Source organism: Sinohyriopsis cumingii, chromosome 1, assembly GCF_028554795.1.
Source record: "Sinohyriopsis cumingii isolate HCF-2022 chromosome 1, ASM2855479v2, whole genome shotgun sequence".
Taxonomy (NCBI): Eukaryota; Metazoa; Mollusca; class Bivalvia; order Unionida; family Unionidae; genus Sinohyriopsis; species Sinohyriopsis cumingii.
Genome location: NC_142961.1, coordinates 163,252,759 through 163,270,318, shown reverse-complemented (window position 1 = coordinate 163,270,318; position 17,560 = coordinate 163,252,759). Strand labels below are relative to the sequence as shown.

Below are 17,560 nucleotides of genomic sequence, written 5' to 3'. Positions count from 1 at the left end.
TATAGTTTTTAGTAAATTCTTTCCAGACTCATACAAACCAACTGTATCTTTGCCATTGGAACGAAGGTAGCGCAGGAGGGCACCCAGAGACCATTTGTTACCATAATCTTCTACCTCAGCATCATCATTCCTACAATGGATTTTGATTACTGTAATTGCAGGTGAGCAAAGACATACAGAACATATATTTTATTGTTTGTTTTTTTCTAGATAAGTTTATCAATATTTTAGCTGTAAAGATCTGCTATCTTACAATTCATCCATCCATTAAACAAGAGGTTTATATGGGTGTGAGATTACTCATTTGACTGCTACCTCACTACTGTAAAGATCTTTGCCTGCTTCTTCACAATATGATACAGACTGAGATTCTTGGGTGGCAATACAATACATACCACCATATGTACCGTACAAGTAAATGGCAATACAATACATACCACCATATGTACCATACAATTAAATGGCAATACAATACATACCAACATATGTACCATATCATTAGCTGGCAATACAATACATACCATCATATGTACCATATCATTAGCTGGCAATACAATACATACCATCATATGTACCATATCATTAGCAGGCAATACAATACATACCAACATATGTACCATACAATTATCTGGCAATACAATACATACCATCATATGTACCATATCATTAGCTGGCAATACAATACATACCACCAAAAGTACCATATCATTAGCTGGCAATGCAATACATGCTGCAATACAGAACTGACAAAACAATATGTATCATGATACAGACTGCATCCTTGTATGTTTGTCTTTGTATGTTACATTGTTGATGTCTCTGTGTTAGCACTGTAACTGTATGGCATAGTTAGTGGTATTATCTGAATATATCAATACTGCATATGGTTTCACTACTAACTCTACAATGCCTCATATTTATTTGACCATCAAACCTGAAATATTTTCAAAAGGAACCCTTAAATAGTGAGATGTTCACATTTTAGATTCTATCTCTTATTTAGGTCTTAGTAAAACATTATTGAATCAAATGATGCTCTTGCATATTTATGTAAAATCTACAAATCATTCTTCATATCTTAATTTGCAATAAAAATAACATTTTCAAAATATTTTTATTTATCATTTTACATAAATATATCCACATAAAAATCGATTATTTTTTTTTACTTAGATTGGTGATTTGTGTAACTGAGTAGGAGAACCAGTCTGATAAGAATTGTCTAGTAGATTAATCAAAATACATCAAAAAATGATGTCAAAATATCTTCAAGCATTTTATTAAAATGACATAAAGCTCTTCAATTTTATGTCTTTTCTCAGATTTTAATTAATTTATTTCATATATACATCAATCAAATGTGCTATTACATCAATTTTTATTGTCCATGTTTGTAATGCAGTAGGTATTTGGAAATTTCAGCAGTATTTTAGACAGATGCAGTATATCGTTGCAGAAATTATTGTGATGCAGCTACGTATTGATTGTTATACCTCTAGTCTGTAATGTAGAACTAATGTTCGTGTGCAGAAACTATTTAATACTTTCTTTCAGTCAAAGTGAGGGGGCCCCAAGTGGCCAAGTGGTCTAAAGTGTTCACCTGTTTTACAGATCACTGCTGTATCACCTCTGAGTGGATTCAAGTCTCGGGCTCGGCCAATGTGGGTACGTGAGAAAGCTTGCTAGTACCTTCTCATGGGTCAGTGGTTCTTCTGGGGTTTTCCCCATGTTCTTCCTCCACCATTTATAATGGCCGCCATGTATAGCCTATCTTATGCTGAAAAATGGCATTAAACCCCACAACAACAACAACAACAACAAAGTGATCTTTGTCCTTTAACATTTTGACCATGAAATTCATATGCTTACCTGAAGTGCAAGTCATCCCCAAAGTTTAATAGCAGTAGATGGTCAAAAACTGAAGTTATTGTGTGGAAACAAATAGGGAACAGACAGACAAACAAATGAACAATATCACAATAATCTCTGCCATAAGGGGGGATTCATCATTCTAGGATGCATATTGCTCTGTTGATAATGGTAAATTAAAAATATACCTACAGATGCATATAACTATGCTAATACCTACTTATATTCATGAATCTAAAAATGTATTTTTACACCAGCTGAAGGACCGATCCAGTGGCCTAGTGGTTAGAGTGTCCACCTCAGATGCAGGAGATCACAGGTTTGAACCCTGGCTGAGTCATACCAAAGACTTATAAAAAATGGTACTAACAGCTGCCTCACTAGGTGCTCAACATTAAGAGGTTAGTGTTAGGACTGGTCAGCCTGGTATCAGGATAATGTGACTGGGTGGGACATCATGCTACATGTCTGTGGCATGATGTACCAGTGCAAGACATCAATATATACTGCCACACTGCAGACATCATAGCGATATGACCAAAACATTGTTAAAGCAATGTTAAAAAACTAAATCACACACACACACAGAGGATGAAATTACCATATCCTATTCAAAGAGAATACTATATAAAATTAATCAAAACTGAACAGCTACTTACCTGACATAGCCTTCATTCTTCTTATTCACACTGTAATTGGTCAGGTGCATAAACTGGTTGTTTAGGTGTTGTGGGCTCCCCTCATACTTCACTGTGGCAAATCTGGTACAAAAGACAAAAGCCACTGGCTAACAAATCCACAACTCAACAGCTTGAAAGTTACTATGTCATGACTTCTTTTGATGAGCTTAATAAATATGGGTTTTTAATGCAACCTTTCAGAATTATTCCCAAAAATTCTTCAGGGCATCATCTTACTGTTTAAAGTTTTTTTCCAGAATCAGAATATGAGGGAAACTTAACCCCACCCACCCCAGCTGAAACAAAAGTACAGGGAATTTCTAAATATAGGAGGGATTTAGCAAAGAGCAGGCGATGAAAATATATGTGATTTTAACATATTCAGTTGATATTGTTTGGGCATGATATTTGAGAAATTGGTGTGAAGCCCATAATCCTGCCTTATGGCACAAGCATGCAGCCTTGACCAGCAACAAAATGCAAGAGGTTATTTTAAAGAAATTAAAAAATGTATGTCTTATGATTATCAAATAAACTCTCACACAGTCATGACTTCATGAAATGAAGCCAAATGCTCACCTTTAGCTGCATGGAGATCTTATGCAAAGTTGAACAGGACATGGATTTATTCAGTCAGAAGTCATGAGACCAAACGACTACAAAGTACTCAAAATATTTTTTCACTCAGTTTAGTTAAGTTACAATATCTTCTAAACCTGTATGTAAAGAGCACCTATATTATAATGGATGAAACAGGCTATACTGAATGCACATAGAAACAAAAACTAAATGCACAAATCAAAGAAAACAATGCCGTTAAAATAGAAACCAGATTAACATGAAAGTCACGTCATTATAGGTCCATTTTTATCTTTTAATAGTCCTCTATGCAGATAATTGAATTTTTTTGTGCAGAAACAATTTATCATCTTTCACTCAAAGTCAGCTTGATCATTTGACCTCTTCACCCCAAACTAATAGGCTTCTTCCTTACCCTAAGTAAAAGCCATACACATAGTTTGGTACAGGTTAATGATATAGAACTGTTATTGTGCAATTACCATTTTTCTTCTTTCAGTCATAATGACCATGACCTTTGACTCTTTGACTCTGAAATAAATATTGTTCTTCCTTACCTGAAGTGCAAGCAATCTGTAAAGTATGATAACTGTAGATGGCGGAGAACTTGAGTTATTGTGTTATGGTGGAGAACATGAGTTATTGTGTTATGGTGGAGAACTTGAGTTATTGTGTTATGGTGGAGAACTTGAGTTATTGTGTTATGGTGGAGAACTTGAGTTATTGTGTTATGGTGGAGAACTTGAGTTATTGTGTTATGGTGGAGAACTTGAGTTATTGTGTTATGGTGGAGAACTTGAGTTATTGTGTTATGATGGAGAACTTGAGTTATTGTGTTATGGTGGAGAACTTGAGTTATTGTGTTATGGTGGAGAACTTGAGTTATTGTGTTATGGTGGAGAACTTGAGTTATTGTGTTATGGTGGAGAACTTGAGTTATTGTGTTATGGTGGAGAACTTGAGTTATTGTGTTATGATGGAGGACCTGAGTTATTGTGTTATGGTGGAGAACTTGAGTTATTGTGTTATGATGGAGGACCTGAGTTATTGTGTTATGGTGGAGGACCTGAGTTGTTGTATTATGGTAGAGAACTTGAGTTATTGTGCAGAACCATATTTCTGCTGTCAATGACAATGACCTTTGAGGTTTTAAGCAAAAAAATCAATATAGTTCTTTCTTACCCCATGTGTAAGACATCCAAACAGTTTGTTAACTGATGATAGTGGACAACTCAAGCCATTATGCAGAAACCAAACAACATATAGACATACTTACAAATGGACAGTCAAGACCAACTTTATTCACACAACACAAGCAAATGGATTTTACCATTTATTTACACTGATAGGAGTGAAGTTAAGGAACATGGAGGAAATGTTAATGCAACATTACAAGGGCAGTAATCTGTAACAGCTAGCAGAGGCAAATGCATCACTAAGGTCAGTAACCATTGGTTTTGGCCTGCAGAGGCAAATTTAGCACCAGGAGGGTACTAATATTAATGACTTGATAAGGTACACATGGAACTCCAAGAGCAATGAACATTCACTTTATCATGTGGAATACTGATCCTGTCATTTATGGTCTGAGGGGACAAATGTATAATGTCCACAAGGAAACAAGAAGACAAATGTAACGCCAGCCATTCAGTAAACTTGGAAGCATAGAAGTGCTATTCTAATGCAAGGGCAGTTACTTGTGGAGGCAAGTATGTCATGGTGAGGGCAATGAGCATTCTGGTATATTGAAGGGGCAAGGGCAGTGAGAGTGAGGGTGCACTGCAAGAGCAGTCAGAGTGAGGTTACTGCAAAGTCAGTGAGAGTTAGGGTGCACAGTGAGGGTTCTGCATGGACAGAGTGAGAGAAGTGAGGGTACACTGCAAAGGCAGCGAGAGTGTGGGTGCACGGTGAGGGTTCTGCAAGGGCAGAGTGAGTGAAGTGAGGATACACTGCAAAGGCAGTGAGAGTGTGGGTGCCCTGCAAAGGCAGTGAGAGTGTGGGTGCACTGTGAGGGTTCTGCATGGTCACTGAGGATGCACTATGAGGGCAGTGAGTGCTAATTCAAAAGTAATTATGGAACACTCTGAAGGTCATAATGTAATGAAGTGTTAGAAAATAGGTGGTACATATGTACAGACAAATGGTAAGGGTACACAGCAGTGCCAGAATATGATCTAACACCAAGTGATTAAAAAGCTCATGCTAAACATGAACCAGTCAACTGGCTTTGCCTGATAAAGGTGTGTGGTGGGGAAGGTGATTGTTGACTTCAATCAAGAACTAAAATATGACAAACCATGAGACTAATCCTATCCAGATTGAATTAGGTACATAATTGTCTTGAATCAATACCTATATACATGTCTTGGATAAATACTTATGTCCCTGTCTTGAATCAATACCTATATCCCTGTCTTGAATCAATACCTATGACCCTGTGTTCAATCAATACTCATGTCCTTGTCTTGAATCAATACATATGTCCCTATCTTGAATCACTACCTACGACCCTGATTTGAATCAATACCTATGTCCCTATTTTGAATCAATGCCTATGAATCTATTCTTGTGTATAAACCTGGCATATTTCATAAACACTTTAAAATTTATACACAAATCACATCCAAAAAGTTTGCAGTTTTTTACTTTGGACTCGAGTGACTGTCAGACGTCTGAATAATGATATTAATAAAGATTAGGAACTGATTGAAAATATGAAAACTGCTTACTTCAGCAATGCAAACACACCCACCAATGTATAATTATGTCTAAATCCTTATAAACTGATGAACTAATATAGATAATTCCTTGGAAATAATTTTTAGTCATACATACAGTTTGTATAAACTGCTCTAAATATGCCCAACAGCTCAGATGTGCAATGCAACAAGCTCCACAACATGACAGACATATAAAAAAAGTACTGCAAATGTCACATGATGCATGATTCTCATTAACATTTACCCTAATACTGACCTAGACCTTTGAGTACAATAGGTAAACTTTCATCACAATAATAATGAGGGTACAAATACTACCAGCATGAATAAGGAAACATCCCCTTGACATACATTATTCCTTGCTGTGACCTTAATTTGAAACAGGGGGTATGACTGTGGATATGTAAGACACTGTCAAACACATGTAACCTAGGCTATTATTTCACTGCAATATCATTATTGATTCAAATGTTATACTCATATGTAGATAGATGTCACTAATGTATGTATTCCCTTGTCATGTTCTTGACCTTGGGACAGGGAAACCTGGCTATGGTATATCTCTAATCATAATATATCATTTTATTTGGTTTTATTAAAATATCTTCAGTGGTTCACAAGTTATACTCTGAATATGTCTACAAGTCACAAACTACATTTTATTGTCCAAAACAATGACCATATCCTTAAAGTAGGTGGCTTGCTACATGGCACTCCATCTAGACATGTTAGACACAGGTACAAAGTTTTATTAAAATATCTTAAGCGGTTTACAAGTTTACTCTGGATATTGATGCAAGTAAATTTTCCACTGCCATGACCTTGACCTTAAGGCAGAGGACATGGCTATAGCATGTGACACATCTTCTAGCCATGATACATAGTTGGATGGAAATCTCTCCATATGTCACACATTTCTGGGGCAGACAAGCAAATGTCAATGGATGGACTGACAAGACAATAACATGATATGTCCAACTTGTCATATAAAAGGAAGCAGTGTACACTATCATGATTACTTTTCTTCAACAACATTGCAGAACAATAAGATAAAAAACAAATCTGATAAGATTTTTTTTCCAGAACTCTGACCTCTTCTCACCTTGTCAGACCTTCCTCATATAAGTATATAATCAGAGGGTCATAGGAGGTTACTGCTACATACAGACGGACATCAAACTTTAAACCTGAAAGAAAAATTAAACATGATGCATGGAAAAATAAGTTTATGTAAACTATACAATACAACTAAAATCAATGAAGTTATTATATCTCAAGATTTGTTTTTTTTGCCCACACAAATTGAACAAGAACATTACTCTTCTTTATAGGGATAAAGCTATCTTGAAAAAAAAAATAGAGAATAAATACTATCACAGTTGTACTTAAACAGGTGTTAAAGAGTTATTTAAGAAGAAAGAATTCCTCCATGAACAATCCAATAAATGGTTTTGTAGCAAATAAAAAAGAGCTAAATTCAATGCACCCAGTGAAACAATACTGTATAATTATGGATTTCCTCATTGCTAATCTGATTTAAAGCCAACAATGTTTCTCGTTTTTTCCCATTTTCCCACTTTAGACACACAGGTGCATGCTACATAAATCTGTAAATTACGTTAGCTGTTGGAAAAATATGAATTGATGAAATACAGTTAACAACAAATTATAATTAATACACTCAGGACTCTTTCTTTAGCACTCTATATAAAGCTGTAAATTCATATTTTAATAAAATGAGTTTCTTCTGCATTTAAATTTGATAAAAACACATTCCTTTATCATTTAACCTCTGACAATTTACATTATGCAAATCCTGTACACATTATGCAAATCCTGTACACAAAACATAAAAGTTATTCAATTGTTTAATCCATGAGCATCCATTAACATAGAAATGGCATGCATGACTTCACTATTCTTGGTTAATGGTTCCAATGAATACTTCTACTCAATACATAACTGTGATCAAGCAGGTTAATGGTCACACTGAATGATTCTACTCAATACATAACTGTGATCAAGCAGGTTAATGGTCACACTGAATGCTTCTATTCAATACATAACTGTGATCAAGCAGGTTAATGGTTCCAATGAATACTTCTACTCAATACATAACTGTGATCAAACAGGTTAATGGTTCCAATGAATGCTTCTACTCAATACATAACTGTGATCAAACAGGTTAATGGTTCCAATGAATACTTCTACTCAATACATAACTGTGATCAAGCAGGTTAATGGTCACACTGAATGACTGTACTCAATACATAACTGTATTCAAACAAATGAGACAAGTACAAAACCAGTGAATGCCATAAAACATCATAGTGATACAGCTTTGACTTGCATATGCAAAGAGCAAACTGTGATGGTGAAACTATCTTTTATGCAGGATATGCAAGAATGATATCATAAATGCAGGCAATTTTTATGTTGTCAAACTAAAATGGACATCACTTGTTACATATAAAGCATAGAAGAATGTGACTGTACCCATTCAGCAAGTCTCTTCCATAAACTCTGAAAATAAAGTTGTTACAGAAGGTTACACTATTGATCGACAACATGTCAGGTTGGTGTGTGTCAAGGCTCTAAACTTAGAGCACTATTATTTTAAATTTATATTAATGATATTGTTACAGATATTCAGCCATGTGTTAGACTATTTGCTGATGATACTTCATTATTAATTACTGTGGAGGACCCAACCTTGGCTGGTGGTGTTCTGAATAAACCTACAAAAAAATCAACTGGAAATGATGAAGCAGGTATAATCATTTGTGGGCAACAAAATCTGTCATATGCTGGAATTTGAGAACCAACAAAATTGGAAAGACTTTTAATAACATGCTATAAACACAGGGTGATCACATGATATTATCTTAAATGCACCATGATATGACTCCTGCATACATGTAAGCCTTGGTTCTAGAATGTCCAGCTCTTGGATACATGGATGTCTTGGTTCCATAGTGTCTGCCTCCTGGATACATGGATGTCTTGGTTCCAGAGTGTCCAACTCATTGACACCTGTAGGCCTTGATTCCACTGAGTATCCAGCTTGTGGATACATGTGGGTCTTGGTTCCATAGTGTCCACCTCCTGGATACATGTGGGCCTTGGTTACAGTGTCCACTTTCTTGATACATGTGGGCCTTGGTTCCATAGTGTCCACCTCCTGGATAGTGTGGGCCTTGGTTCCAGTGTCCACCTTCTGGATACATGTGGGCCTTGGTTCCACAGTGTCCTGCTCATTGATACCTGTAGGTCTTGGTTCCACAGAGTATCCAGCTCATGGAAACATGTGGGCCTTGGTTCCAGTGTCCACTTCCAGAATACATGTGAGCCTTGGTTCCACAAAATGTCCACCTCTTTGATACATGTAGACCTTGGTTCCACAGAGTATCCAGCTCTAGGATAAATGTGGGCCTTGGTTCAAAGTAGTCAGCCCTTTAATACACATGGGCCTTGGTTCCACAGAGTGTCCTACACCTCCTGGATACATGTGAAACTTGGTTCCACAGAGTGTCCAGCTCCTGAATACATATGGGCCTTGGTTCCACAAGGTGTCCAGAAGGTATGTAATTGACAATTTGGTGAAAGATCTAACTTTCAAATGCCTTTTGCCATGACTAACAGGTACCAAAATTAATTTTTACCAAAATCTATTACTGAATGAAATATTCAATCTTTGGAGAAAAGGAAAAACATATCAATGTTTTCCTTTAAGTTAAACTTACACGGGAATCTAGAAGAAAGTCACAGCTTATTACTACCATGGTGAAAGTTTAGTATCAATTTTACATTCAAGATCCAGACTGGGTTGTAACTTACTAAATGATAACCTATTCAGAAATCATTTGTCATTAAATAACTGTTTATGCCATGAACCAGAAACTGCAAAACATTTTCGTTTAAATTGTACCAAATATATAGTGATCATCAAGTACATTTAGATGTCTTCATACTTTCCTGATATAAACTTTGGTTCATATGTTTATGTGCTCAACCTGCATCATCTGATCTTAAGTTAAAATGCATTTATGCACCCACCTTCATCCAACACCAACACTTTTAATATCTTGCATGTAAAAACATGTTTCTGCAATCAAAAGTACTCTCTAACTGACAGGTCAAGCTATGCCTGCTATCATAAATACAACCTGTGACCCAGAGTGGACAACTTCACCTGACTCTCTGGAAACTCATGGATGAGGCAGCTGAGCAGATATGCTTATGCACACACACACACACACACACACACACACCTGGCTATAAAAACAGATGGCAAAAGCTGTGTGAACAGTGCAGGCATCAGCTCAGATTCATTTGGACCTGATGGGCATCCATCTTGAAATGTACCAACACTGTCATGACACTGGATTCAGATAGACCTGGATGTGAGTGAGTGTGACTCTGCACAACTTTCCCTCACTTAAAACCAACTCAACACAATGCATAACATTATCCTCTTCCCCTACCAAAGTCTTTATATATAGAAGTCACTGTTGTCATAATCAGAATGAAGTATAAAAAAAATGCAAGCAATTACTTTTGACTCCATCATAAGTAATTTAGAGGCAGTTTTCAGAATGTCTTCACAAAAGTGTAGCTATATTGGTGGTCATATGCACCATTTTCATTCACAATCAATTAAATATTGCAAGAATAGTTTTCACAATGCCACCATTCATGCTAGAGGAGTAGTGAGTTTAGGAATTTTTTTAGATGGCTATGGTGCCATTTTTGAGATTAGATGAGTAAGATTTTCATGAGAACATAGTGTTGTACTGAAATGTCAATATGTTAATCAGGAGAGGTAGCTATATAAGATATTCAGGAGTCATTTTAATACAGAAACAACTATATACAGCAAAACAGAAATTGTTTTAGAGAAAAATATAGTAAGGGCATATATCATGGAAAATTAGAATTAATGAGATTTGTCAAATTTTGGGATTCACGCTGACAACATTTCCATTCAGGACTGACTACATATAGTGAGATCTATTTCGTGAAAACCACATATAACCATACCTTAAATAGGACCAATAAAAATCAGATTTTCAAGATGGCCACCATGATCATCATACTGGAGATCTGGCAAGCTATAACAAGATTTTCAAGATGGCCACCATACTGGAGATCTTACAAGCTATAACAAGATTTTCAAGATGGCCACCATGGTCACCATACTGGAGATCCGACAAGCTATTACAAGATTTTCAAGATGGCCACCATGGCCATCATACTGGAGATCCGACAAGCTATTACAAGATTTTCAAGATGGCCACCATGGCCATCATACTGGAGATCTTACAAGCTATAACAAGATTTTCAAGATGGCCAACATGGCCATCATACTGGAGATCTGGCAAGCTATAACATGATTTTCAAGATGGCCACCATACTGGAGATCTTACAAGCTATAACAAGATTTTCAAGATGGCCACCATGGTCACCATACTGGAGATCCGACAAGCTATTACAAGATTTTCAAGATGGCCACCATGGCCATCATACTGGAGATCTTACAAGCTATAACAAGATTTTCAAGATGGCCACCATGGCCATCATACTGGAGATCTTACAAGCTATAACAAGATTTTCAAGATGGCCAACATGGCCATCATACTGGAGATCTGGCAAGCTATAACATGATTTTCAAGATGGCCACCATACTGGAGATCTTACAAGCTATAACAAGATTTTCAAGATGGCCACCATGGTCACCATACTGGAGATCCGACAAGCTATTACAAGATTTTCAAGATGGCCACCATGGCCATCATACTGGAGATCCGACAAGCTATTACAAGATTTTCAAGATGGCCACCATGGCCATCATACTGGAGATCTGGCAAGCTATAACAAGATTTTTCAAGATGGCCACCATGGCCATCATACTGGAGATCCGACAAGCTATAACAAGATTTTTCAAGATGGTCACCATGGCCATCATACTGGAGATCCGACAAGCTATAACAAGATTTTTCAAGATGGCCACCATGGCCATCATACTGGAGATCTGGCAAGCTATAACAAGATTTTTCAAGATGGCCACCATGGCCATCATACTGGAGATCTGACAAGCTATAACACGATTTTTCAAGATGGCCACCATGGCCATCATGGTGGCGCTCACCAGATAATATGTACTTTTGAGAGAGTGACGTATGTAAGGTGAAGTAGTTTGCATTTAAAACATGCACAGTGGAGAGAATGTTTGCATGCCTCTATGCTACATTAATGTAATGTGGATGATATTTCTTTTGGATATTGTACTTTTGGAAATTTTACATGATTTAAGCACACTGCTAACTAAAATGACTGCTCCCTTGTGTTAAAAAATCAGTCTGAATTAGTCTAAAGTACACTATACATAACAGCTATTAAAATAGGGAAAATGAATTTTGCCAGACTAGACAATACCAGCTTCTGAAAGTGCAATGAATGAATTACCAAATATATAAAATGTAAAAAAAGTTATCGGCTCTTTTTTATACAATTGACCTCTGAAGTTCAGGAAGTGAAAATGACCAAGTAGAGCTAGCACTTTTTTGAAAGGTGCACATTTGAAGTAAGGCCAAGCTGTATACTCTATAACCCATAGTACACCCATCAATCATACACCAAAATAAAGGGAATTAAAGGTTCTTTGCATTATACCTAAGATATACAAGGTCTTTTTAAATAGCCAGTATAACCAGTGAGGAAAGCCGGGGACATTCTTTTTCTTTAAATTCCTAACCCTATGCAAAATGCGAAACTGTATAGTGCCACCCATACTGGAGATCCGACAAGCTATAACAAGATTTTTCAAGATGGCCACCATACCATACAGACCATACCATATGTCAGATCAAGATCAGTTTTGTCTGGTACCAACCAGCCATGATAACAATTCTTTTAGTGAAAACCCCAAGCAGATACAACCAACCATTCAAAAGGAGTGGCAAGATTTTCAATATGTCCACTGTGTCAGCAATAATTGATATCTAATGGGCACCAGTTTCATTTAGGACCATCTAGACATTATAGGAAGACATTCATTGAAAACCCCATGTAGATAGGACCACATGTTTAGAAGGAGTAGTAAAAACAAGATTTTCAAGCTGGCCAACAAGACAGCAATATGGGATGTCAGATTGTACCATCTTCATTTATGAGCAACTAGATATCATAAGAAGTCATTCAGTAAAAACAGCATGTCAATATCACCATCCATTCAGAAGAAGCAATGATAACAATATTTTAAAGATGGCCACCACAGTAGTTATATGGGATACCAGAGGGGCAATATTTTCAGTTCTGACCAACCAGAGATCATAAGAAGTCTTTTAGTGGAAACCCATTTTAATATGACCATCCAGAAGCAGCATTAGCAAGATTTTCAAGATGGCTACCATAATAGCCATGTTTGATGTCAGATCAGTGCCATTTTCATTTAAGATCAATTAGACATCACAAAAAGTCTTTCAGTGAAAAATCTAAATCAGTGTCATTATTAATTCCAAAGGAGCAGAGATAAGACGGTTTTCAAGATGGCCACCTTCTAAGAGACACCATTTTATTTCTAACCAATTGGAGACCATAATAAGTATTTAGTGAAAACCCCATGGAGTTAATACATGTATGTACATTTTGATCACCATAATAGCTTCAAACCAACAGATTAAATTGTACAATTTATGTGCAAAGTGTATACAAAATGTATGTATTTCAATCTTGGTCTATTGTATAATTATGAATAAATTATGAACACATGATGGTCAAGGAAGAAAAACACAGTAAGTTTGTGGTAAAGACTTATCAGTTTCATTTTTTGAATAACATGGCTGTTAAGTGTTGGATAACAAGAGAATATGCTTCCATCAGCAGCATTACAAAGAGTCCTGAGTGTTACAAAGAGTCCTGAGTGTATGTCCAGATATAATACTGTGAGAGGTAAAACTTACCATCAATTAGTAAGGGATTGAAAATATATTTACAGACTACTATATTTTCATCCAGTGGAATCTGGTCAGGCTGTAAGACAGACAGACAAAATTATTGACATGCAACATATGTAGCCGTATAACACAGTTTATGCAAGACATAACAGTGTACAAAGTTTTCTAACTATACTTAATAATTAAGTAAGAGAGAACAGGACCACAAGGAGAATTAATTCCATGTAATAAATTGTGCCAGCCTCTTTAAATAAAGTTATTATTATTATTATTATTATTATTATTATTATTATTATTATTATTATTATATTATTGTTATTAATGTTATTATTATTATTATTATTATTATTATTATTATTATTATTATTATTATTGTTGTTGTTGTTGTTATTATTATTATTATTAAAGACATAACAGTATAACATTTTCAAAGTATAATTAATTATTAAGTAATAGAAAACACTCTTTATGTAAGACATAACAGTACAAAGTTTTCAAAGTATAATTATAAACTAAGTAATAGAGAATACAGATGAAAATGCAATTAAAATTTTTCTTGTCCTTAGGAAATTATAATTTATCAAATGGTTCCTCTAAATATTATTGCACAGTTATATTAAGTCAGTAGGACACTCATGGCTTCATACTCTGCATATTATAACCTTTATGTGTTGTAGTGCCATAAACCAACCAACCAACCAAATAAAACATATATATTTAATGAATTCTCAGTTTAAATATGCTACTGGGTCAATTCTTTTTGGCAAACATTGGTCAATAAGACAGCAAAATGTGTGAAATTAGTGTCTGAAAAACAATCCCCCCCAAAATGTCTAAAAGAAAAGCAAATCCCCCAAAATGCCCCAAAGATCATAATTAACAGTGAATTCCTCATGATCAAGAAATTTAATGAAATTGTAATATTGTTATATATCACATTATTTCTGATATAAGAAACTGATTTTCTATATTAGAAAAGAATTCTAATTTAAAACAGAAAGTAATTCTTAGTTTTTTGTTTGTCAGCAGTGGTCTGCCAAAATGACTTCGGTATCTGATACAGAGCTGTGGACAACTTCATGTGGTGTTAATTGTGAATGACACTCTCTGACATCAAAAGTAAACAGTACATTTGGGGTGAAAAACTTCAGTGACACAGCCAACTGTTTTGATGTTATATTAGAAGATATCTGCAAATAGTTACAGTAATTCTATATGTCAACACAATACAACCCCCTCAGTAATATGCCATTATATATATTGTTAAATAACAAAATTAAAGAAATTGTATACTTGCAATATTTTAAAAGTGAACGAATAATGTGGAGAAAAAAGCATATATGCATTATTTATCCACAAGCTAACATAATTATGGTAGCTGCTCTTTTATATTTATATTTTTAGTAACATCACTGTATGGGAATTTTCCCCTACAAAATCAGAGCAAATTCCAACTTTCTAATTTAACACTAATCATTTCAAAATTACTATGTCTATTTTTGGCACTCCAAATTAGATTATATAACATGCAGCCTGGGAGCTGAAGGAAAAAAGTTGTTTGATAAGGATACAAATAAATGAAGTGGATGTTTTATGAATAAATAAACTCAAGTTCTCTTGTCAATACATGTATCTAACAACTGCACATGTACTTGAAACTGGCTTAAAACTTGTCATAAAGATACCAATCTTTATACAAGAATGGTTGTACTAATGATACTAATTGTACTAATTGTAACAGCTGTACTAACTGTACTATCAATAATAACACTAACTGTACTAACTATACTTATTGAATTAATTGTACTAATTGTACTGACTTTACTAATTGTACTAACTGTACTAACTTTACCAACTAATTTTACTTAGTTCCAAGGTAATATGGATCATACAAAACTAAAAATTAAATTAGAAGAAGCAGTCAGAGCATGGAGAGGGGCCCCGAGTGGCCGAGTGGTCTAAAGCGCTCATCACTGCCATCTCACCGCTGTCTGCATGAGTTCAAGTATCAGGCTTGGCTAACATTGGTATGTGAGAAAGCTTCCCAGTAGCAAAGATTGGATCCTTAGCTGTGGGAAATCCAACCCTAGCTGATGATATTTCACTTTTGGCTATATATCCTAGCAATCTACAAAAGCTGTTAGATATAGCATACGACTACAGTAATAAGTGGCGATTCGAGCTTAGTGTTACAAAGTCATACATTATCATTTTCGGACCCCAATACAAGAATTATATCAATATGAAATGGTATCTTGGCCCGTCATGTTTGCCGGTTACCGATTCGGCAATACACCTGGGTCACCGGATTAACTCAAAGCTGACGTCGCATGACGCAATACTCGATGCATGCAAGAAAGGGAAAAAATCTTTTCACGGTCTGTATGGTATTGGCATTAAACCGAATGGTTTAAATCATTTGGTTGCTGCGAATGTAATTAAAAAGGTAATTTTCCCTTCAATGTTTTATGGAAGTGAATTATGGTGTAACATTTCAAAAAGTGACCTCGCTTTATTGGATAAAACTCTGAGGTATTTTGCCAAACATTTACAAGGTTTTCCAATACATACAAGATCAGACATTGCCCTGGGAATGCTAGGATGGACATCAGCTCAGTCCGAAATTGATAGAAGAAAATTGATGTTTTTACACAGATTGTGTTTGATGCCTAACAATGTACATACTAAACGTGTGTTTAACGTTGCATTATTTCACTTCATTCTGAGCGGATGCATGTCAAGCTGTGGGTTAATTTCAAATTTATATTATACCTCAAAGAACTTTGACTTGCTCGGGTATCTAACTGATTATTTACATCATTCTGAAATTCCAGATAAACATAATTGGAAAGAAATTGTAAGGTCGAAAATTGTTGGTCTTGAAAATAGCCTCTGGAGAGTTCGTATGTCTAATCAAGCAGATTTTGAGAGATTCTCTTCGATACATGAATACTTACGACCTGCCTCAGTGTGGCAGTCGGATAAAACCAGACAACACACTAAGGTATTTACATATGTAGCTAAACTATGGGCTGCTGTTCCACAAACACAGCTTGATATGTGTATTAGATGTGGGAATGTTTATACAGACTTGATACTTCATTGTTGTGTTAGTTGTCCTTATATGTCGAACTTTTGAAATTCTTTCTGAGATTTCCTTACTGATAAATTTCCCCTGAGCCTGCACATTACGTTATTTAATGCAGAAGATGAGCTGCAACTACAATATCTTTTAGGTAAAAGGTTACCATCAGGAGTAATCGACAAAGAAAACTCCAAGCTATTCATCCTGTATGCAGCATACTTTGTCATGCAGTGTGCAGCTATCTTCTGTAAATAAGGTACTGAAACTTGCAACTTATGAGTTGACGAACACTTTGTTGATTGATATTGTGTAAGAATTTGTATTCTAATATAGAACATTTTTTTTTTTTTTTTTTTTTTTTTTAATATTTATTGATTGTATTCAGATGATTTATACTTATATCATGTAATCTTCCATGGAAGGAAATAAAGACGATGATGATGATGAACTGTAAGAATTTTACTAACTGTACTAATTGTACTAACTGTTCTAATTTTACTAATTTGACTTAGTTCCAAGGTAATATGGATCATACAAAACTAAAAATTAAATTAGAAGAAGCAGTCAGAGCATGGAGAGGGGCCTCGAGTGGCCGAGTGGTCTAAAGCGCTCATCACTGCCATCTCACCGCTGTCTGCATGAGTTCAAGTATCAGGCTTGGCTAACATTGGT

General features: G+C 35.5%; 1 protein-coding gene across 1 annotated transcript in view; it reads right to left on the bottom strand.

Moving 5' to 3' along the window:
- LOC149808285 (tubulin polyglutamylase TTLL5-like) overlaps window positions 1–17,560 on the bottom strand; it is a 121,214-nt gene that overhangs the window by 59,883 nt on the left and 43,771 nt on the right. Inside the window, exons 8-11 of the mRNA XM_089966531.1 lie at window positions 13,810–13,879; window positions 6,951–7,035; window positions 2,529–2,630; window positions 39–130 (exon numbers count right to left, since the gene is read on the bottom strand). Coding sequence (XP_089822657.1) covers window positions 39–130; window positions 2,529–2,630; window positions 6,951–7,035; window positions 13,810–13,879 — 349 coding nt within the window. The remainder of the gene's footprint in view (window positions 1–38; window positions 131–2,528; window positions 2,631–6,950; window positions 7,036–13,809; window positions 13,880–17,560) is intronic.